This window comes from Phytophthora sojae (assembly GCF_000149755.1).
Source record: "Phytophthora sojae unplaced genomic scaffold PHYSOscaffold_1, whole genome shotgun sequence".
Lineage (NCBI taxonomy): Eukaryota > Oomycota > Peronosporomycetes > Peronosporales > Peronosporaceae > Phytophthora > Phytophthora sojae.
The window spans coordinates 11,975,926-11,998,132 of NW_009258115.1; the positions used below are offsets into that span (position 1 = coordinate 11,975,926).

The window sequence follows — 22,207 nt, forward strand, 5'->3', positions numbered from 1 at the left end:
TGCCACCGCTGAATTGAAGCAATAAACGATATATTGCGAGCGAAAGTTATCTTTTCGACTAGATCTCGATATCCCTCTTTTGCGGCATGCGAATGTGGCGCATGGTAGTTCCCTGTTGAGAAGGTTTGAATGGAGCTTGCTGTCCGTACGGTTTGGGGATGCCCAAGTCCTCCGGAATGTACGCATTCGGCCGTGCCTCTGCAGTTGTGTACGTGAGCTGCGACGGGAAGTTGGCAGCATGTGCAACTGCAGCCCTCGCCTGTTCTTTTGCAGCCCGCACCTCGTTGTTGTGTAATTTTTGTGTTTGCAGTCGCACAAGTTGTTGTTCACAGTAGGCATTCGGTGCATATCCTGCAAGTGAACGCTTCTGGCACTCCTCAACATCGACAGAAGCGTCATGCTTTTCTTGCTGGAGCTTCATGGCTGTTGCTTGGTACATTGAAAGCTCTGACACCACAGCCATCATACGACGCGTAGTCTCCTTGATACGACCCTGAAAATCGTTCACCCGCTTTGCCAGCTCTAAAGTCTCTCCTCGGCGGGCAGACGCTTGCGATCGAAGCTTGTTGGATAAGCCCGTCACTTCCTCCAGCACGAGTTCTTTTTCAAGAAGCTGTTCCTTCTTGTGGTGGTACCGTTCTTCCAGATAGGCGAGTTTAGCCGAGAGCTGTTCTTCATCAGGGTCTTCACCACCCAGAGCACGCCACCGATCGTTGTTTTTAGGGGTTTCCAGGTCGCGACATAGCAACTCCGTAACATCCTTTTCCTGCTTCAGTTCTTCTTGCAAGGACATAATGCGTTGGGCGAGCTCTGGTAGGTGGGGCAGTTGTCTTCGCGCGTTTTCAAGCTGGCGCTGCAGATCCGCCAACTCGATTTTGAGTACTCGGATCTCTTGGTCTTTGCGAGTTAATCCAGTCTCACCAGCACTAAGGGCTTGCTCCTGAAGATTGGACTTCTCGTACAGAATGCAGAGTTCATCGTTGCGATCAATCAGCTGTACGCCAGTAGCATTTCGTGCATCCACCGCCAGCTCGTACTTCTTCTTTAGACGAAGCAGCTCCTTTTCTGTGTGAGTGATGATGCCATTGAGTTTGTCGATCTCGACAATTTGTTGCTCAACTTGTTCTTGCTTCGCCCGGTATGCATCGTGTGATTTGTTGGTGTCGAGACGCAAGGAATCACGTGAGCATTGTGCTGTTGCATGAGCCAGCTTTTCTTTCACGAGCGCTTTGTCTTTTGCGAGCGACTCGTTACGGAGTACCTCGACTTCGTTGTGAAGAATCTTGATCTTCTCTTTCATTTCTGCTAGAGCCTGAGTCGATGCCTGGATAAGGTTGACATACTTGTTACGCTCATTCTTGACAACGTCATATAAGGCGGAAAACTCTCGCAGGTGGTTTGTCGTCTCGTTCCACTTCTTCGCCAAGTCAAAAATCACAAGCTCCTTCGTCTTGAGTTCCTGCTGGGTTTGGCGCTCAGCGTTCAACGCTGACGTGGCTTCGCGAGCTTTCATTTCACGCTGGGCAGTGAGCATGGTCACCAACTTTTTCTGCTTGCTTTCCTCCATCAACCACTGGCCGACTTCTGCCTCAAGCTCTGTAACTTGTGTCGATAGCGCTTCGAGCTCCGCACTTTGAGCCTTCTCTCCATCCTCCTGTTTAAGGAAGCGTGCAATGAGGAGATCTACCTGTTGCTTCACATCAAGTTGCCGCTGGGTTTGGTCCTTGTTTTCCGACCGAAGCGCCGCTACTTGATGTTGCACATCAACCACTTGAGCTCGAAGATTGGGCAGTAAAGCCTTGTTGCTATCCAGCATCAGAATTTGCTTTTTGAGCTTACGCTTCAAACGATCGTAGTCTTTTTGCGCCTTCCCACACCGCTCATTTTCTCGTCGGGCAGTTAGATCAAGAGCCTTTGCACGTATATCAAGTCGTGCCTTCTCGCCGAGGCGCATTACATTGACATTCTGCTCCTCTCGGAGGTGCAGTGTCACGTGATCCACATCTCGCTGGCGTTGGTCAATTGTCTCCCGATGCACATCCAGTTTTTGAGCGAGTTCGCGTTGCACCTCATCAGCGTCATGCAACTTTGCGGCAGTAGATTCCACAGCAGCCTGCAGCTCAACAGCACGTGTCTTGTCCTTGTTTGTCTCTCTTTCTAGTCCAGCCACAGCTCGTGCAACGACATCCGCTTGCTTCTGCATCCGATCGGGGTCGCCCTGCAGCTGGTTCAGTCGTTTCTGCTCGGCCGCACCACTTTGCTCGAGGCGAAGGTTTTCTTGGTGCAGGAAGTCCAGCCGCGCCAAATACTCGCGCTTTCGCTGCATATCCTTCGCTAGCTCGCTGTCCAAGCGGTGGGTCTCATCAGTGAGCCCTGTAATCTCGGTCGTCAGCTGCCGCACCTCGGGCTCAATAAGTTGTGCATAGGCTGCTAGGATGGCCTCCTTTTCCGCCACCAGGTCAGCATATTCACGCTGTAGCTCCGTGATCTCGAACGTTAGCACTGCGTCGCGGTCTACACCTTCTGCTAGCTCCTTTAAAGCTCGATCCTTCTCGCGTTCAACCGACGAGAACGCCGCCACCTCTTCGGCCTTGCGGATGGCCTGCTTCTCCACCTGAATCTTCTCCCCGAGGAGATCTCGATTCAGTGCCTTGGCCTCCTTCAGTAGCTGCTTCTCGTGCTTATACGTGGCCAGCACACACGAGTGCAGCTTGGCGTACTTCTCCTTGTGGAACTGCAGCTGGTCCAGCGTCAGCATGTCCGCCTCGAAGTACTGCTCCAGGAGACGGAACGCCGACGCGCGCGCAGACATATCAGAGGCCTGGGACCCCAACGCAGAGCCAGAGCCTCCTCCAGCCCCACCAATAGCTGCAACTTCAACATCCTCGAGCTCCTCATTCTCCGCCAGCTCGTCGTTGTTACCGCGGGCGTTCACGAGGCTGTTGCTGGTCGAGAGCGTCGGCGAGCCGGACTCGGGCCCGCCTGCTTCGTCGGCCTGCGGTTCAACCATCCCTTCCCAGTTTCCTGCAGTCTACAGCGGCCACAATGCGCCAACACACTCTCCATTGCCGTATATAGGCAAGTTGAAGTGACCATCACTCCGACCGTTACGCTGATAATGATGTGAATTACACGAATGTACCCATCCCAGACGGTGCGACATTTCTCTCTCTCAAATCGGTGCAGTGCGTGGCGTCATCGGCGCACTTCCATCGCTGCTCCTCAGCTCTCTTGTCCTAGCAGACGCGCGCTGGTCGTTCCCCCCTTTCCCCTGCCTTCCTTCTCTCCTCCGATTGTCCGCCGCGGGCGTGGAGATTTGCCGTCGCAAGAGCTGCACCAGACTGGACGCCGAGTGGAGCTGCGGGCTGCCGCACGCCATGGAGGTGAGCAGCGTCACAATCGAGGACCTGGACGAGTACATCGACGCCGCCGACAAGCAGCAGGGCGTCGTGACGGCGGACGCGTGGGCGACGGACATCACCGCGTCCGACTCGGACTGCGGCAGCGTCGTCCAGAGCCCGTCCGAGTTCGACGATGCGCCGTTCGCCGTGCACGCGCGCGAGATCCGCAAGATGTGGGCCGAGCCGGACGCCAGCGACGTCCAAGTACGCGGCAAAACGTACATGGACGATCAGGTGAAGGTGCCCGCTGGAAAGGCTATTGGCAAGCTGCTGCACGTGGATCTGTGGAAGTTCGACACGCCCGAGGAGCGCCACCATGTCGCCATGAAGGAGGAGGCGCGGCCGAACAGTGTATTGGTCTACTGCCGCGAAAAGTTCCCCGACTCGCTCGTGTTCATGGTGAACATTGAGCTTCCGAACGCCGACAACTTGAGTCTGGTGTTCTACTGGCTGCTGCCGCCGGCACCGGAGAACCCCGAGGAGGATGAAAGTGCTGCAGCCTTCCACCGTCTGCTGGACAAGTTCTGCGATGAAGGAGACGACGAGTACCGCAACAACCGCTTCAAGCTCATCCCGAACTTGGTGGACGGTCCGTGGATCCTTCAGACGCTCGTGCCCAACCGCCCCGCGCTTACGGGCACGAAGCTGACGCAGCACTACTTCCGACGCAGCAACTACTTCGAGCTGGACTTGGATGTGGCCTCCAGCACCACGGCACAGTACATCGGAGCAATGTGTCAGAGCTGGGCGACCTACCTGCAGATGCACCTCTTCATCACCCTTCAAGGCGAGACCGAGGACGAGCTACAGGAGCGGATCCTTGGAGGCGTCGACGTCTCGTATTTAAATCTCGAGCTCGCGACGGAATTCAGTTAGGACAGCGTGCGCATTTAGGATATGCGTGCTGCTGAGGAGTTAGAGGCAATGAGTAGCTGTACACAACGTTGACCGGCATGTTTATTCACTGTCGTCATGGTTGGGCTTGCGTTACGGGCGTCTTTCAGATGGTGTTGAAGTGACCAAATTACCCACTTGAGGCATCAGCCGCCTGCTTAGCTAGTTTTTCCTGCGCTCGGCGAAGTCTGCTATCCAGGTTGAGCATTTCAGACATGGACTCCATGAGCTCGCGCTTGGTCTTGTCCAGCTTTTGCTGCAATGCGGTTTGCTGTTTCTCGAACGCGGCAAGTAGCTCTGCTTCTTTCGCCGCAGCGGCTTCTGCACTGGAGCGTACTTCGTTTTGCAGCTGCACAATCGATATCTTCGCATTGCTGAGGGTAGTGTTTGTAGCTTCAAAGCGTTCAAAAGCGTCTTGAAGCTGCTGCTTCAGTGTACTTGCCTCGGCTTCAGCTTGATGCGCACGAGATTCCAGCTGGTTACGCTGTTCACATGCTTCCTTCGCTAGCTGCTCTTGTCGGTTTGCATGCTGCACCATTTCATACCGCGCAGCCATCGCAAGTGTGACAAGACGATCCTTCCGCTCGTTCTCCTGTAGAATGAGTAATACGTTAGGGAGCGTAATGAGGTTACGAGGTGAGCAAAACCCGATCGACCTTGGTGAGAGCAGCGATCTTTTTGATTTCGCTTGAAAGCAACAGTGAGACTTGGTCACGCTCCTACGACACCAACGTAAAAATGTTAGAGAACCAAGCAGAATACAGCTTAATCGACACTACAAACGTACTCGCTTCAGTTCATCTTCACCTTCTTGCTGAGCTGCTAGTGTGCTGCTAAGATGCTAGAGCCCCAATTGTTCAAAACACTAAGTTTTCGGTATACAATAGGCAAGAGCACCAGCTAACCTACCTTGTACATGTTGGTCATCAGCTCGACGCTGAGTTTCACTTCCTCAAAAGCCTTGGCAGTTGACAGGGTCACATCTTCCAACTAGAGGAGCACACTCATTAGACTTCAACTTCAGATAATCAAGCAGCATACAGGTCGAGTACCTTCTGAATCTTCGGCATAAACCACTTCTTTCCGTTTAGGTGGGCTCTCTTCTCCTCTTCAAACTTGGCTTGCAAGTGTGCAAGGTCGTCTTCGAGCTGCGAGTTCGTGAGCAGCAGCTTCGAGTTCGTGCTTTTCAATTCCGCCACCTCTCGCTTGAGCTTTTGCAGGGCGAAGTGCACGTCTTCCACCGTCATGTCAGACTTTAGCTCACTGCTGGTCCTAGTCGGCGATGCAGCTCGTGATTCAGTTGCCCGTGCACTCAACCCCTCCACCCCTGCAACAGACACGACTGAATTCCGACTTTTTGCTGCAAGACGTTCGCGTTTTTCCTTCTGTAGCTCCTCCAAGGCCTGCATGAGAATGACGTACAACGCAGTAAAAGCGACATCGCCGCCCAGACGTTAAGGATACCAGGACAATGTCTTTCAGCTACAGCGTTCCCGACAGCAAGATATACATGTAGGTGTAGAGGATATATAGAGTTGTGTATCCCACGACGCCAGCGCGTCTTTCTCAGTTGGCACGCTGTTGTTTCCGAAGTTGTCGTTCGCTAGCGCCTCTGGGTTTCTGCATTGCACAGGTAAAATCTGTGAGCTCGACGTAATGACACCCATGTGACGAGGCAAGATCCTACCCAACTTCAACATCTATCTGCTTTTTCTCCTTGAGCAGGTCCTCCGAGATCCGGCTCATGACTTCGCGGCGCATCTCGAAGAGCTCCAGCGCTAGTGCAAACTGTTCTTGCTTACTTCCCATCTTCTCCTTCTTCGCGTTCTTGTCGATGAAGGCCTTGAGTTGTTTCTGATGGACACCAACGAGAACAGCGCTCCCGTTAGCAACAAAAACCTGAGAGTAGCGGCTACTGTACACCGTGCTTGCCGTTTCTTCCTCGATCGCTGAAAGCAGTGCCGGGTCCTTCTCGCCGCTTTGGCGGAAGTATCGGACCCGGAAGTCCTGCAGCAGCCGTAGGTCCGATCGGAGACAACGCAGCCGGGAGCCTTCAGCTTCTTCCTGCTGCTTCTGAGCCGAAGTACTGATCAATGACTGCGCATAGTGCGAGCGCAGGGCGCGGCTGTGCTGCAGTTGCAAGTCGATGTGCTTCGCCAGAGCCGTCACGTCGCCGCGCCAGCCCCCAGTCTTCTTGGCGAGTCGTATCGCATCTTTCCTTGCAGCGGCAAGATTGCTGCGTCCTCCAAAGGCTGACGCGGTTGCAACGGCATCCTGCTGGACGTGCAGCGCTGCCGAGACCTCCTCATTGAGCTCCTCGAACTTCTTGTGCAGATCGTTCACTTGCGTCTGACTGCTTTCCATCGCTTCAAGTGTGACTGCCTTTAGAGGAATGAAGAGGCGCTCACTGTACAGTCACCTCAAGTTCCTATCACTTTGTGTAGATTAGATAGATTTCGTTTGTTTGCTACTCTTACTCTGGGATGGGGATATGTACGCTCACCGCTTAAATATCAACGCAAGTACGCACTCGACGGCAGCTTACTAAAAATTTGCACATCCGCCGGGGATGCAATGCGGTCGGCAGGCAGGCAGACGCCGACGCAAACCACCACTCGAGCCGCATCGCCGCGTCGGTGTCAGCTCACCTCGTCGTGCATATCGACGTTACAAAAATGAGGACGAGCTGAATGCATCCAGATCCTCGCTCAGGGTGGCGTCGTGAAGCTCGACATCATCGTCGCGAGCCAGCTTCTCACGCTCCATAGCGAGCTGGGCAAGACGCAAGCGTTCAGCATCGCGGGCACGCTCCTCCCGAATACGCTTCTCCTCCGCGAGCTTCGCCGCCTGCTCTTGCTCCTGCTTCCGTCGCTCGGCCTGCTCGCGCTCCTTCTCCTTTTCGCGTAGCTCGGTCTCCCGCCGCTTCAACGCTTCCAGTTCATCGGTACGCTCCTTTTCCTTCTGCTGGATCTTCTGTTGCTTGATCTGTTCCATCGAGCGTGCAGAGAGCCACAGCGAGCTCGACTGACTTCCATTAGCTTGAGGCAGCGGTGTTCCGTTAGGAGTTTCCTTCTTGGCAAGCATGCTCCAGGCACCACGATTCTCCACACGCAGAGGCTCGGAGCTCGATAGCTGCTCGTCGCGGATCTTCTTCGCTGCATCTATGGTAGCAACGAAAATAAAGTTTAGCACGATTGCCTAGTAGCCAGATATAGGCGAACGTGAACTAACCGGCATGGACTGAGGCGGAAGGGTCAATTTGTGACAAACTCGGGGCACTTGAGAGCGGTGGGGACTGTGGCATAGCATCAAACAGCGTTAATTAATACGTGAACGGGGTCGGATCAGCGCTTAAGACTCACTCGCTCAATTACATCTCACAAACCCACCCTTTCCAGAGGAGCGCCGCCGTCGTCCGAATCGGAATCACTATCGCTATCACTATCCGAGTCTGACGACTCGGAAGAGCTAGACGAACTCTCCGATGAGCTTTCGCCACCCTTCTTCGCAGCTTCAGTGTCGGCATCCACGTCTGTCATGGCAACATCCTGATCCAAGCGTCGATCAGCACCATCTCCGGGCGCTGGGCGTGCTCCACTGGTAGCATCGCGATCAATTGCTGCCAGCTCGTTCTTAAGTTCCTCCTGGCGGTTTCGGATATTCAACGCCGCCACCTTCGCAGACTTAAGTCGCTTGTCAGCTGGCGCCATCTTGGACTTTTTAGCAGGACGCTTGCGCTTGCGGCCAATCCCGTTTTCCTACAAGAGGAGAAACAGTAAACACTTAGTACTGGCGGCGGATGTGGCTTGAAGACGCGTGAGATTCTTACCCTAACATATCCTTCCAGCATTCGCAAGCACCGGGTGTCGAACGCGTTGATGTCTAACTCTACTTCGTCGTTCTCGTTGGCCAGCTTTGCAACCGGAACAGCTTCCGCAATGATCTGTAGGACACGATTGATTTTGTCCTGCGGGAGCAATTTGATGTCGGAACTCAACCGAGCCTTGTCCATCTGACTCATAGGCTCGTTCAGCTCCTCCTCGGTCAAATCCTCCATCTTGAACGGTCTAAACATACAAAAAGGAATAATTTCACAGTAAGCACACGTGCATGACAACAAGCACAAAACGCGCAAAGCTTACCGGGCAGCGGCTTTCGTCGGCTTGGAAGCAACAGCCTTCGCCATGCTTGGTTGAAGTTGCTCCAGGGTCGCCTTTAGACGCTCGATGTCTTCCTTCAACGACATGATTAATCCCGTATCGTCACCTGAAGATTGTCGCTTGGTGTTGCCCTTTGTGCCCTTGCCTCCTCGGATTTTCTTCGAAGAGTGAGTTCCGCCTGCCTTCTGATCCTTCTTCGACTTGGGATCCGACAGCTTGCACTTGGTGGACAGCTTCACATTCAGACTCTTGAATCGCCTTTCAAAGTCGTCCATGAGCTTGCGGGCGTAGATGTGTACTTGGCTGTGAGCGGCGTTGTAGAGCATTGCATTCCGAAACACGAGGCGCACATGCTCTGCAAACGCTGACGGAGTGTCATAGAAGCCGGTCTCCAAGTTGCTCCGAATAGTTCCGAGATCCATCGGCTCCTTGATAACATGGAAATAATCTGGAATGCCCAGCGCTACGGGGTCCACTGGAACCAAGAAGGGTGCGGATTTCGGGTTCGACATGAGGCCCTTCAAGATACTCAGGCACTTCTTCATGCTCATCGGGGCATGATCCAGATCGAGAATATTGTCTTCGCGAAGGTGCGCGGGAATCGACCGCTTCCGCTCGGAGCGTCCCAATACCAACGACGGCGAAGAATAATCCGACATCGGAGTGCCGACCTTTCGCGGAGCCACAATAGTAGGGCCGGCGAGAGGGGTCGCGATCTTGGCAACATCCACCGAAGCAGTAATCGCAGCAACGCCTGGGGCGGAGATCGAAAGGGCCTTCACTTCCCGCTTGACCGCCGGAGTAGCCGCACGAGCCGATCTCGCACGACGCGGAAGCGCGCGCTTTACGGGGTCCTTCGGCTTGTAGACCTTGTACAAACGCAGCTCGTTTGTCTCCTTGTCCAAAAATCCGTGAAGCGTAAATAGGCCGAATCGGTTTTCGCCAGCGCCTGAAACGATAAACTGCGACGGGTTGATGGCGTCGTGCACAAAGCGGATCTCGACGTCGTTCTCCGCCACAGTCTGGTGCTTGCCCTTCGTAGCCTGGATCTGGAAGGAACCGCTGTACTTTCCCTGAAAAGGCATCGCCGACCGCACACTCGCATCCGTTTCGTAGCCGAAGTACACCGGCGACACTTCGCTGGCAGCAGCATTCGTCGTCCTGGAAGACCGTGCAAGCGCTGATCCGGAGATCGCCGGGTGCACGCTGTCCGCCGCACCAGAGCACATGGGGATGGAGACGTCGTCTTGCGACTTCATCTCGAACGGACTGATGATACCGTTGGGGCCGAACGCCGCCTCGCTCATGCCCCACATGCCGGACCAAACGGCACGCTTGTCCTGAATGTAGTACTTGCCGACCAGCAGCGGTGCGTACTGCAGCACCTCGCGCGGAAGATCAGGCACGGACTTGGTCTTCTTGTTGTTAACAGCAGCCTTTTCCGACTTCACCGCCACTGCAGGCGTCGCAATGCTGCTCGTATCTTTGTTCGCAGGCGGCTGGACGTTGACATTAGCGTTGCTGGGCTCCTGCTTGATCGCGACGGCCGCGGGCGCGCCATTGCTCTTGGCGACAGGCGCGGGCTTTTGCGTCTGCTGCTCGACCATCATGACGCACACGTGCACGCTGGCGAGGCTGGCGGGCTGCGCGTCGGGGCTGGCGCTGTCGAGGTCCCCTCGGGGCGTGCCCGAGGTCCACGGGGTGGCGCTGTCGCTGGGGCTCACCACTTCAATGCGCGAGGTCTGGAACACTGCGCTCTTGTCGCCTTTCGCGGCCTTGTAGGGCCGCACCACCTCGTCCCGAGGATCGTCCAGCGTTGGGTCGCCTATGGTGGCTGCTTGCTCCAGCTTGGGCGAAGCCGGCCGCGTGCTGCTGCTGCTGCTGGTTGTGGTAGCAGTGGCGCGCGCGGACGAGGCTGTGGTCGTCGGCGAGCGCGTCACGCGGGGACCGGAGCGGTCGGGCTGGTCCGCGGGCTTTGCTCTCTTTTGAGGAATGACCCCAGTTGCCGCGGCGCGCGAATTTGGATAGCACCTTCCGGAGTGATGGTCACTCCAAAAGTGGGCAGGGGCGTGTATTCGGGGGGGGTCCGCCTGCCACCGCTCGCTTGCTTTCGAAAATGACTGAAATTCGTTTCTGGGAAAGCAAGGAAAGAAGAACGGCCGCGGGCGGACGGGAAAAACCTCGGCGACCGGCCGCCACACTAGGATTCAGTATGCGCACCTGAAAAACCTCGACATCCACCATATCATCTTTGGCAGGGCGCGACCGCAAACCCTGCCAAAGCCGATCGAAAGCGGGCGCATTCTTCGCCGTTTTGGGCCGAAAGATGCCGCGAGACCGCTAAAGATCCGAGACAGCCTGGCTTTTACCGCTGGGGGCGGCGGCGATGGCCATGCATGCACGCGAAGGTCTCCGCGGCAGCGCGTGCCACACGCCGCGGCGAGTTGTCGGCGCCGTGCTGCCCGCCCTCCGCCCCTCCCTCCAGGCAGCCCGCGCTCGACAGTCGTCGCATGCTGCCGTTGCCGCGCTGCAGCCGTTTGGGACACAAACTGCCGGACTTGAACTCAGATTTTGAAACCCCCCTCCCAGGCGGCCCGAAAAGACTGCTCCGTAAATTTTCAAGGAGTGCTGCCGATCCAAAGCTAATGTGGCGCATTCTTTCCGGGACGGCCAGAAAAAGCCCCTGGCTGTGGCTTCCCACCATCCATTTCCCGTACCCAGCAAAAGAACAACCGTTCGAGAAGGAAAAAAGCGGGCTGGTGGCCGATCGCGGCGGGGAACAGCGCTACAGGTGCCGTGGACGCCACAGCAGCGGAGAGAGTACAGGTTCAGGTCGTAGGGCGGCGCTGGAGACCACAGGAGGCAGGCCACCACCCCCATGCAGGGGGAGGCACACAGCAAGCCACGGCATTGCGGCTCACGTCCAAAAACCGCCAGTCAAATGTCGCCACGTAAAAGGGTTACGGTGTACTGTTCTTATAGAGAGAGGTGTGCTCCCACTCCCTACGAGAACATCTCATTTCAACTTGCAGCCCGCTGGCTGCAAGCGGCAGCGTGTTTCGACAAGTATCAGGTCGCGTGTGATTGTGCTGCTGGGAACGACAGCACTTCGCGTCGCAGCGACGGCCATGGGCATTGCATCTCCCGACTGCACACAAGCAATTGAAGCTGGCAGGCGGGGTTACGCGTTTGCAATGGGCGGGTTACACGCCGAGGGTGTGCCACCCAAAGATCGCGCCGCTTTGAGCTAAAAGATCCGATCGATTCCTTCCAGATTTTGTCCACAATATATGCTGCTCCAGTGGTGTAGCGCACTTCAACCGCTTGCGAAGGACACTCACTGCTTTATTAGCGATTTTCATTTGCTGAGGCTGACTCACTGCCACTAGCACGAGCTCGCACTGCATGTGTGCGGCGACTCACTCTCGTAACGTCGTGCTCAGAACGACGGGTTCCGCACGAGGTCCTGCACCATGTTCTTGTGGTGGGACTCGTTGGTGCCGCCGCCGATCTCCAGCAGCTTCGAGTCGCGCCAGAGGCGCTCGACGTTGTACTCGCCCACGTATCCGTAGCCGCCCAGCGTCTGAATGGCGCGGTCCGCGACGCGCTTCGCCATGTCGCCGCAGTAGAGCTTCACGCCGTCCGTGTCCACTCGGTTGCCCACCGAGTCTAGCTTCAGCTTCCTGCAATGCAGTCATTATGCACAAACGGGTTTGCATGAGAGAGAGAGCTTCAACTCCGCCAACAGAGCACACCCATTTCAACCCACCTGGCCGTGTTGTACACATACGCACGTCCGGCCATGTATTCCGCGTATGACTCGGCGATGTTCTTCTGGATCTGCCCGAAATTGTTCAGCGGTCGGCCGAAGGCTTCGCGCTCCTTGGCGTAGTTGCTCATGACCTCCAGCGAGCGCCGTGCGATGCCCAGACTCATGGCCGCCAGCGTCACACGCTCGATCTCGAGGTTGCGCATCATGCAGAGCACGGCACTTCCCTCGGATCCCACGATGTTCTCGACCGGCACCTTGCAGTTCTCGAACACCAGCTCGGCCGTGTTGGAGGCGCGCATGCCGCACTTGTCCTTGATACGTTGGCCCAGAGAGAAGCCCTCGAAACCCTTCTCCACGAGGAACGACGAAAAGTCTTGCTTCGCCTTCCCCGTGTTGCCAGTGCGCGCATACACCAAGAAGGTGTCGCCCAGCTCCGTGTCATTTAGGGCGCCGTTCGTAATCCACATTCTGAACCATTGATGAGCACAAACGCCACCACACGTAAGACTCCCGTCGAGTACAAAAATTCACCACAACGACACATACTTAGTTCCGTTCAGCACATAATACTTGCCACACTCAGACTTCTTCGCTGTTGTGCGCATGCCCAGCACATCAGTGCCGACGGAGGGCTCGCTCATAGCCATGCCGCAGATCTTGGCGCCCGAGCAGGCGTCAGGGAGGTACTTCTGGCACTGCGCGTCCGAAGCATTGCGCGCCACGTTGTTCACGAACAGCATCGAGTGCGCCAAGAACGACAGGCAGAAGGCCGGGTCGCTGGACGAGAGCTCCTCGTGCGCGATCACGGCAGCCAGTGCATCCATCTCCGATCCACCATACCTGTCAGTGCATCAACCAAGCAACACTTAGAACTACTACGTGGACTGCAGATGCTAAATACACGCAATACCGCGCACTTTTCGGGCGCCGTAATGCCAAGCAGGCCCAATTCTCCCAGCTCTCGGAACAACTTAACGTTGAACTTCTCTGCGCGGTCGTGCTCCAGCGCCTGGGGCTCCACCTTCGTCTTCACAAACCCGGCCAGCATTTCACGCAGGGCGCCATGCTCCTCCGTCGGCGTGAACAGATCCAGCTCGCTGCTCGACGACTGTTGGGTTGCGCACGCGTATCTCGGTCAATATGAACGTATCACCCTCATGACTTTCACTACGGAACAAGCACGCACCATGGAGCGGGTGAGAGCACCGTCGGTCGCGATGCACGCGCGGCGGGCGGCAAGCAGAGGCTGGCGGAGTTGACGAAGCATTGTTATAATGCACAGAGGGGGAATTGGCAAGTGACTTCCAAACTTCAAGCGTCTGGCGGTTGTGTGCCACATCAACTTGAAGTCAAGGGCGACGCGGATGACTTGGCTTTTGTATGGTCGAGTCAATAATACCCGGGAAACTCCCCATATTCCTCGCTCTGCAAGATGCAGCGGCGACACGATGCTGACCGCCGCCGTGTTGATGGTACGGATAGGGTAGGACCTCGTAGCAATTGGTTGATTGAGCTTTACGCAAAACTAATCAAATTGATGTGTGCAGCAAAGTCAAGAGTCTCCAACAATGATGAAGTTGACTCACGCGTACGTGTTTAGTACTGTTAGCCTTCTTGATCCAATTGCTTACTATGCTGCCGCTGCATTTGTTCCTGTAGTTGCCCGCTGCTGTGGTGAGGAAAGCGAAGAAACTGCAGCTCGAGAGCCCACGGTCGCCTCAACAGGAAGAAGAGGAGGATAATCATCAGGAGGAGCTGGAGTCCCGGGCAACCCGCTCTAGAGCAGGAAGCAACACCAGCCACCGCAGTGCTGGCAGCAGCATTTACGACTATTTAGACGCGCTAGAGAGCGAATCTGCGGCAGGGCAATTGCCCTCGATCACGAGTCGGGCGTCGTCCGCACCATCACATCGAGCGAGGCAGTCAAATAGGAGACAGCCCAAAGAGTTTGCGTGGGAGGACGACTCGGATAGACCCCACAGCGTCAGCGAGTTTGGAGACGGAGAACGTTCGCCCCTTCGTTCCTGCCGCTCGACTTTTAGTCGCCGAGACGACAGCAACAACTCGCAGCAGTACTACGTTGGCATCAAGGAGAAACTAGCGACGATTACAATCGAGCTGAATGTGAGTACTTCTGCAGATGGCAATGGTAAGATCGAATACTAATGGTGTTTATCTCCTTCATAGGACAAGACGAAGACCATTGAGCTGCTGAAGATGGCACGCAAGAAAGATGCCGCCAAGACGCAGCAATTGCTGGCAGATGCCGAGCAGCACATGAAGCTGGAGCTTGCAGCACAGCAGCAAAAGTTCAACATGGAGCTTGAGAAGCAAATGGACTTCGCACAAAACCTCGTGACGGACAAAGTGAGTGAGCGCATCCATGGCTGTTAGCTGCAGGATTCCTGTCACTAACAATTGTTGCTATTAGTCTGCGCTTGCAAAGCGGTGCGATGAGTTGGTGGTGGAAGCCCAGAAGGCCAATGCCAATGCTGCGCGCGAAGCCGAGCGCTTCAAGATGAAGCTCAAGGATGCCAAAGAGAGGTGGGCCGTGCAGGAGAAGGTTCGTCGAGACCAGTGGATCGTGAAGAAGACCGAGGAGATCAAGAAGTCCACCGTGGCGGCATTAGAGCCCGACATCCAGCTCATCCTAGCCAAAGGCAAGGCAGATTTGGAGAAGGCTCGCGAGGCTGCCAGCGAGGAGCGACGGAAGCTGCAGCAACAGCTCGAAAAGGAGCGTGATATTGCGTTGCAACGCCAAAAAGATGACTATGAACGGAAGCTGGTGGAGGCGCGTGAGAAGGAGCGCGCGAAGTTGATGACCCGGTTAGACGCTGCCGATGCCGAGTTGCAGCAGCAGCTCAGCGCTCAACGTCGACGATTGCAAGAGGAAGCAGAAGCAACTCGGAACGAGTTGTACGCTGAAATTCGTGCTGCGAAGCTGGCACATGCAAAAGAGATGGACGAACTGAAGGAGCAGCACATGAAAAAACTGCAAACTGCAGCTGAGAAGCTGCAAAAGGAAAAGCAGGATATGATGGCCAAGTACGAGAGCGAGTTCATGGCATTGCGCGAGCAAACCAGCGTCGAGTGTGAACAATTCAAGACGCAGCTGGCCAGCAAGCTGCGAGACGAAATGGCTCGAGAGAAGCAGGAGCTGGAGAAGCAAATGCTACAGACCCGCGACGCCAAGATCGAGCTGGTGATCGAGAAGCTCCAGGAAGAGAGCAGGCAGATGGTCGAGCGCGCCGAGCGCAAGGCCCAGAAGAAGTTCAGCCAGGAGCGCGCCGAGTACGAGCGCAAGCTCAAGCAAACGGGCGAGATCGAGGGCGTGTGGATGGACAAGAACCGCGAGCTGCACGATAAGTTGAGCAAGCTGGAGCGTCTGCACGACGAGTTGCGGCGAGAGAACGAAGCTCTTGGTCAAGACTTGCGTCAGGCTGGCGACAAAACGAGCGACTTGGCACGTCGTCTGCACGAGGAGCGACGGCAGCACGAAGACTCGGTGGCGCAGCTGGAGAAACGCTGCAGCGCTCTCCACACGGACAGCGAGTACGCCCAGCAGCAGCAGAGCGTCGAGATCACTTCGCTGCGTGAGAAGCAGGCCACCATGGAGAGCCACTTCCAGCAGCAGGTTCAGAAGCTGCGCGACGAGCACGACACCGCGCTGTCAAACCTGCACGAGCGCGTCAAGGCAACCGTAGCACGTAAAGATCAGGTGATCGCCGACTTGCAGGAAGAGCTGCACATACTGCAGGTGAAGCTCTACAAGAGCCACGCGCTCATCGAGGAGCAGCGGCTGCAGCTCTTCAGTCAATAGGTAGGTAGAGTATCCGCTCGAATCAAGGCAAATTGAATAGGATTCCATTGGGAATAATAAGAATAAAGGGGGCTGTCGAGGCGGCGAGACCAGACCGTGGCCGTCGACGATCACGAACTAGTAAGTAACATACTGACGAAATGGCTGTGTGCGCGCTTACTTCTTGGCCGCCTTGGTGGTCTTCTTGGCGGCCGACTTCTTCACCACTTTCTTCTTGGTGGTCGTGGGCTTCTTGGCCGACACCTTCTTGGCGGTCTTCTTGGCGGCAGGCTTCTTGGCCGTCTTGGTGGTCTTCTTGGCCGCCGTCTTCTTAGCGGCAGGCTTCTTGGCGGGCGCCTTCTTGGCGGCGGGCTTCTTAGCGGCGGGCTTCTTGGCGGCCGGCTTCTTGGCCGGGGCGGCGGCCTTCTTGGCGGTGGGCTTGGCGGCAGCAGGCTTCTTGGCAGCCTTCTTCTCCTCGGCGGCCAGCTTGAACGAGCCCTTGACGGGCACGAGCTTGCCAGTCTCGACGCCGCGCTTCAGCGCGATGTTGAGGCGCGACTTGGAGTAGCTGGCGCCCTTCTTGGCGGCCACGTACTTGTCGATGGCGTGGCGCGAGGAGCCCGAGCGCTCCTTGAGCGAGAGCACGGCCTCCTTGATGAGGTCGTAGTAGCCGGGGCCGGCGTTGGCCTTCTTGGTGGACGGAGCGGACGGCATCTTGGTGAGGAGGTTGGGGCTTGGGACTTGAGCTGGAGTGGGGAAATTCCGTTGTGTTTGAGTATTTTTTCGGCTCGGAAAATCTCCTTTCAAGTCGTCGCGCCGTGCCTTTCCGACAGGCCCGTTGAAGTGCCGCGTGACTCGCGCTCTGTATGGGCCCGGAACTCGCGCGCTTAAATTCAAACGAGTTTTGACAAAGCTCCGCCAATCAGCGCGCGGCTCGCGAAGACAGAGAGAGAACTTTGGCTGATCTCTCCGCCAATCGCGGGCCGTGGGACAGAGACGCGCCGGCTTCCTCGCGCTGGCGAGGCGGCCGCCAGAATACACTGGCTTGTGTGTGGGGGATGGAGGAACGCTCAAAGGGAGGGGGGTCACGTAGGAAACCCCGGAGTTAGTCTGTGGAATGCCACGCGGCGGGGGCGTTCTCGGGCCCCCGCGAGCGCCGGCACCGCGCGCGCGCGTGTACAACGAGCTAGTGACGTGCTGCGCACGGGGGTTATGCTCGTGTCGGGCTGGCGCGTAGCGTCTCGGTGTGCGGCGCGGCCGTCGCGGGCGGATTTTCGGGTCCCCATTTTAGCGCGGTCTGACCCTAAATGCCACCCGTCCCATAGTGATGCATTGAGTTTCCAGGGAGAGGCCGGTGGGAAAGGGCCGATAGCGTCCGCTGTAGATGCAGCCACAGAACCAAACTTTGCATACTACTAGATAAAACACACATCACCTCCCCTATGCAATTTGCATCGACCAACTCGGCCTGGGGCGCGCTGCAGCGCCCGCCAAACAAACCTTCTTCCATTTCGAGGACACCTCGCATAGAGGGCAAGGAAAAGCCCGTGCGAACACGACCGTCTCTCGATTCGACACGGCAATGCGTGTAACGGTAGAGCAGAACACTACGATACGGAGCTACACGCGCGCTTCCACTGAAGTTTTTGGCCCCAGTTCGCCCCCACGCCCCGTGCACAAGCGGCGAGGAAACCTTCTTCCGCCTTCCTCCATCTTCGCGATCCCAACAATCGGATGGGCCAAACGGTGCGTCAAACTACTTTCCAAGCGCAACATAGTGCATTATTACATAGCAGAGCACTATTAATATAGAGCCATAGGCTCCCGAGCTGGGTCAAGCCCGTGGGTGGTGAGTCGATGTGTAGCATCGACACTTGACCCAACGCCACTAGCGACGGCTTTGCTTGCGCATTGCCACATGAGCTTTCTTCCTCCCAAGAAACAGGGCTCGTCGTTTAAAACCGTATGCGCGCTTTTATGCAAGGATGTCGCATTTATGTCAGTACATTTGGCTAAACCAAGCAGCACAAAACGGCACGTTATGACAACCCAGTGTACTCCTACAGGTTAACTTGGCGAAGTTCCGGCGATGGGAAGATCCACGTGTTTTAAACCGAGGGTAATTACAGCGATTAGCGGCCTGCTTGGAGGCTTGGAAGCACGCGCGACGCCGGCCGCCGATGGCCACTCCCGAAAATCCTCGGCCTCGACTCCTCAGCGACCATGCTCGCCCGCCGCTTCCTCCTCCAGTCCACGCGCGGCTTCGCCACCAAGTCCGCGGCCGGCCAGTGGCTGGCCGGCGTGCCCATGGGCCCGGCCGACCCGATCCTCGGCCTGACCGAGCGCTTCAACAAGGTGCGACTTCGATCAAAGATCCTTTATTAATCCTCATACATTTGCTGACGCTCTGCTGCTTGGTCGTACGCAGGACGCGGACCCGCGCAAGGTCTCGCTTGGCGTCGGCGCCTACCGTGACGACAACGGCAAGCCGTACGTGCTGCCGTCCGTGCAGGAGGCCGAGCAGCGCATCATGGCCGCCGGCAAGAACAAGGAGTACGCCGGCATCGCCGGCATGAAGGACTTCGTGGACCTGTCGCTGCAGTTCGCGTACGGCGAGGACTCCGAGGCCCTCAAGTCGGGCCGCATCACGGGCGTGCAGACCATCTCCGGCACGGGCGGCGTGCGCCTCGCCGGCGAGTTCTTCGCCAAGTTCCTGGGCGAGGGCACCCCCATCTACCTGCCCAACCCGACGTGGGGCAACCACATCCCCATCATGAAGAACGCCGGCATGGAGGTGCGTCGCTACACGTACTACGAGCCGGCCTCGCGCGGCCTGGACTTCTCGGGCCTGCTCAACGACCTGGAGGGCGCCCCCGACGGATCCGTCTTCCTGCTGCACGCCTGCGCGCACAACCCCACGGGCGTGGACCCCACCATCGAGCAGTGGCAGAAGATCGCCGACGTCATGAAGGCCAAGAAGCACGTGCCGTTCTTCGACTGCGCTTACCAGGGCTTCGCCTCGGGCGACGCCACGCGCGACGCTGCTGCCATCCGCCTCTTCGTGAAGGAGGGCCACAACATCTTCCTGTCGCAGTCGTACGCCAAGAACTTCGGTCTGTACGGCGAGCGTGTGGGCGCCCTGAGCGTCGTCACCTCCAGCAAGGAGGAGGCCGACCGTGTGCAGTCGCAGCTCAAGATCATCATCCGCCCCATGTACTCGAACCCGCCCATTCACGGCTCGCTGATCGTGTCCACTATCCTGTCCGACGCCCAGCTCAAGAAGCAGTGGTACAGCGAGTGCAAGGGCATGGCTGACCGCATTATCTCGATGCGTACGGCTCTGCGCTCGGCCATCGAGAAGATCGAGGCCGCCAACGGCGCCAAGTCGGACTGGTGCCACATCACGGACCAGATCGGCATGTTCTGCTACACTGGCCTGACGGAGGCCCAGGTGACGCGCATGATCGAGCAGCACCATATCTATTTGACCAAGGACGGCCGCATCAGCATGGCTGGTGTCACGTCCAAGAACGTTGAGTACATCGCCCAGTCGATTGCCGAGGTCGTGCAGAACGCTTAAGCTTGCGTGTGTGCGTGCAGTATGCGTGGGTGGGTGATGAGGGCGAGTCCCCCACCCTTCGAAGCGAACGGTTGCTGCTGAAACGTAGTTGCAGTGGCAAGAAGGTGTAAAGATCACAGAACACAAAGCCCAGCTAATACACAGGCTGAGCAGCTTTTAGAACCTTTCTTCACCTGTGCGCGTGTTTGATTGCTTTCTCGAATCCCGTCGCCATTTGCTGCCATGATTTGCTATGGTTGAGGTGTTTGACAAGAATCACGTTGCTTGCTAAGATGGTCGGATTGAGAACACGCAATGCTGTACGTGTATTCAATAACGTCAATGGAAATGCTACAGGACCGTACACACAACGAGAGCTCCTTCCTTTAGCTGGCCATCGTCGGAGCTGGAGGCTGTCTCCGACGTTTCCGGGGAAGCAGCGTCGCCACTGGTGGCTCGGAGGTACTCGGACTTCCGGACGAAGCGTCCTTTGATGCGCGGACAGGAATTCGCGAGCCGCTTGCGGCAGTCGTACTTGATGCGCTTGTGGAACACGCGAAGCTTTCGCTTCTCGTGGAAGCGCTTCAGTCGCTCACGCCGCTCAGCGGGGGAGTAAATGCCAATCTTACGCTTGGGCAACGCCGTGTTCTGGTACTGGCGCAGCTTTTTGGACTGGTGGAACTGGTACGGCGGCAGCAGGTGCTGCAGTGGCTGCTGCGCCGTGACTTGGTGGACAATGGACTGGTAAAGGCTGGCTCCGTTGTAGTCTGAAGCTGTAGCTGCACTCATCGGGCTCGACAACCTAGGGTGCAAGCCGTGGAATCCGTCCGAACGCCCCCAGTACCAACGGGGGTCAATGGTTGGAGCACTCCACGCTGCTTGGTCAGAAGTCTTGGCATATTTTGGGGCCGGGACATCCTCGTAGTCGTCAAAGTTCATAGCTGGTGGAGCATAGCGCTTCTTAAACTGACGTGGTGTCACGACAGGTGCCGGAGGTTGACCGACAAGTGCAGTGCGAGACTTTGCTACCTTAGTACTCCTCTCACGCACCGGGCGCGGCGAGCACTTCTTGGCCGGTTCCTGTCCTCGAAGTGCTCTCATGTTCCCAATGGACGACGAACCCTCTGAGAACAGCCGAAGGTCATTGTCCGTGACGAGGATCTTCTTGTCAACCATAGTCGGGGACACCACAGTGGCGTCGCTCCTCATTAGAGGGCTAGCTGAGCTGCGGTCATCTCGACTATCGCATGCAGCAGCGTTCACGCGAAGCCTTGTAGGCGGCTCCGTCTGGGCTGGAGCCTTCCTTGAGAGCGGCGACTTTGACGCAGCCGGCAATTTATCCGTGAAGACGTCATCGGCCAGGTAGGAAGAGAACTCGCTCGTGGTTGGGTCGGTCAGGGTCATGTCTTGCCAGCAGGCACCCGACCGAAAAGCCAATGGCTTGGTCGCGTCGTCCAGCTCCGAGGGGTACGGGACCTCCGACTCGTGAAGACTTGAGCAGTACCTCCTCGACGAGTCCTGGAAGTACGAGCGAGTGGAGGTTGCAGCCCGCCCCGGCAATAGGAAATCCACGTCGTGCAGCTCCCAGGGCTGCGGTGACGATGTCTGAGCCCTCGAACTCGATATAAATGGCGAAGCATTGACCCTGCTGGCGAGCTGAAGCTCTTCGTGAAATGGGTCGATGTTGTCCAGATCCATGGCGATGCCAATCAGTCGTTTTGTGCGGCTGGGATCGAGAGTTCGTGCGGAGCTTGACCACCGTAGAGGACGCCTTGCGCGGGACGCGTCGCGCTCGAGAATGACCGCCACAGAGCGGATCCCATTGCTATGGCCTTCCCCTGCCGACGGTTCGCGCGCTTATTCCAAAAACCAAGGGCTCACATTCGCTCGCACAAGGCGTCGCTGCTCGGATCTCAAGGGCGACCGCTCCGGGCCAATGAATGACCGGAGTCAGGCCAGCATATCCTGCTGCGATCCAGTTTGAAGTTGTCCTGGTGCACCCTTGAAACGTCGCGCCGAATCTTGAGACCGCCCTCCCTCTGCTGTCCGCGTAATACGATGTGAGGCAGTGGGCCGTCCACTGGACGCGACGATGGCAGTGTATAGAGGATGCAGACTGTGCTGGTATATAGCGCACTCCACTCTAGTTTGCGCCTTGCTAAGCGGCATAGCCAAACGCGGGGCATCGGCAATGCTTGTCATGAGGCAAGATGCCGGATCGGATCCAAGTTGAAGCTGACGGCCAATCGGATCGCGCGATCACCGAACATAGTGAAATCAAGTGTATGTGAGCTCCGGCTCATCGAGGGAGTGTCCTGCGTAACTGTAAATTACAGTCTGTAATGATGCGCAGCTGCAATTATTACCGACTTCGGAGTGTGCCTGAATCAAGTCTCAATGTCAGTAGATTTTCGTTGCGAGCTTAGGCGATAAGCACCCCGCAAGCATTGGCAACATGCGACTGCACGACGAACGGGCTCGGCCGCGCTCGCCGAAGCGAACATTGTCAGCAATACTCTGTACATACAAGTTCCAGCGCGTGTCATGTGGGTTTGAAACTGTAAGATGCCTACTTCCCACCACTCGTTCGGTATTCTCAGCGGAGGAAGCGCAGGTATCGAC

The 22,207-nt window shown here is 56.8% G+C and overlaps 7 protein-coding genes across 7 annotated transcripts; 2 read left to right on the top strand and 5 right to left on the bottom strand.

The window, feature by feature from the left end:
• Positions 1-58: 58 nt before the first annotated feature.
• Positions 59-2,812, bottom strand: PHYSODRAFT_477524 (hypothetical protein; the record flags this gene model as incomplete). The annotated part of the gene is made up of 1 exon (XM_009519242.1): positions 59-2,812. One exon carries the CDS (start codon positions 2,810-2,812, stop codon positions 59-61), a length of 2,754 nt encoding a protein of 917 aa, XP_009517537.1.
• A 324-nt stretch (positions 2,813-3,136) lies between these two features.
• On the top strand, positions 3,137-4,360 carry PHYSODRAFT_349484 (hypothetical protein; the record flags this gene model as incomplete). The annotated part of the gene is made up of 2 exons (XM_009519243.1): positions 3,137-3,154; positions 3,315-4,360. The coding sequence occupies 2 exons, from the start codon at positions 3,137-3,139 to the stop codon at positions 4,275-4,277; spliced, it is 981 nt and encodes a 326-aa protein (XP_009517538.1). The 3' UTR covers positions 4,278-4,360.
• Positions 4,361-4,425: 65 nt separating this feature from the next.
• PHYSODRAFT_310264 (hypothetical protein) lies at positions 4,426-10,062 on the bottom strand (the record flags this gene model as incomplete). Its single annotated transcript, XM_009519244.1, has 14 exons — positions 4,426-4,887; positions 4,952-5,014; positions 5,083-5,136; positions 5,205-5,285; positions 5,348-5,443; position 5,873; positions 5,983-6,149; positions 6,294-6,651; positions 6,967-7,456; positions 7,527-7,590; positions 7,685-8,053; positions 8,125-8,362; positions 8,438-9,911; positions 9,978-10,062. The coding sequence occupies 14 exons, from the start codon at positions 10,060-10,062 to the stop codon at positions 4,426-4,428; spliced, it is 4,002 nt and encodes a 1,333-aa protein (XP_009517539.1).
• A 1,728-nt stretch (positions 10,063-11,790) lies between these two features.
• PHYSODRAFT_553331 (hypothetical protein) lies at positions 11,791-13,494 on the bottom strand (the record flags this gene model as incomplete). Its single annotated transcript, XM_009519245.1, has 5 exons — positions 11,791-12,138; positions 12,225-12,695; positions 12,774-13,067; positions 13,145-13,335; positions 13,414-13,494. The coding sequence occupies 5 exons, from the start codon at positions 13,492-13,494 to the stop codon at positions 11,895-11,897; spliced, it is 1,281 nt and encodes a 426-aa protein (XP_009517540.1). The 3' UTR covers positions 11,791-11,894.
• A 2,573-nt stretch (positions 13,495-16,067) lies between these two features.
• On the bottom strand, positions 16,068-16,782 carry PHYSODRAFT_353738 (hypothetical protein). Its single transcript, XM_009519246.1, has one exon. The coding sequence runs from the start codon at positions 16,738-16,740 to the stop codon at positions 16,204-16,206; it is 537 nt and encodes a 178-aa protein (XP_009517541.1). The 5' UTR covers positions 16,741-16,782; the 3' UTR covers positions 16,068-16,203.
• Positions 16,783-18,221: 1,439 nt separating this feature from the next.
• Positions 18,222-19,774, top strand: PHYSODRAFT_284595 (hypothetical protein). Its single transcript, XM_009519247.1, has 2 exons — positions 18,222-18,381; positions 18,455-19,774. Exons 1-2 carry the CDS (start codon positions 18,250-18,252, stop codon positions 19,604-19,606), a joined length of 1,284 nt encoding a protein of 427 aa, XP_009517542.1. The 5' UTR covers positions 18,222-18,249; the 3' UTR covers positions 19,607-19,774.
• A 207-nt stretch (positions 19,775-19,981) lies between these two features.
• Positions 19,982-20,221, bottom strand: PHYSODRAFT_385425 (hypothetical protein; the record flags this gene model as incomplete). Its single annotated transcript, XM_009519248.1, has 1 exon — positions 19,982-20,221. A coding segment is annotated over one exon (240 nt), but the record flags the coding sequence as incomplete, so codon positions are not given.
• Positions 20,222-22,207: the final 1,986 nt, after the last annotated feature.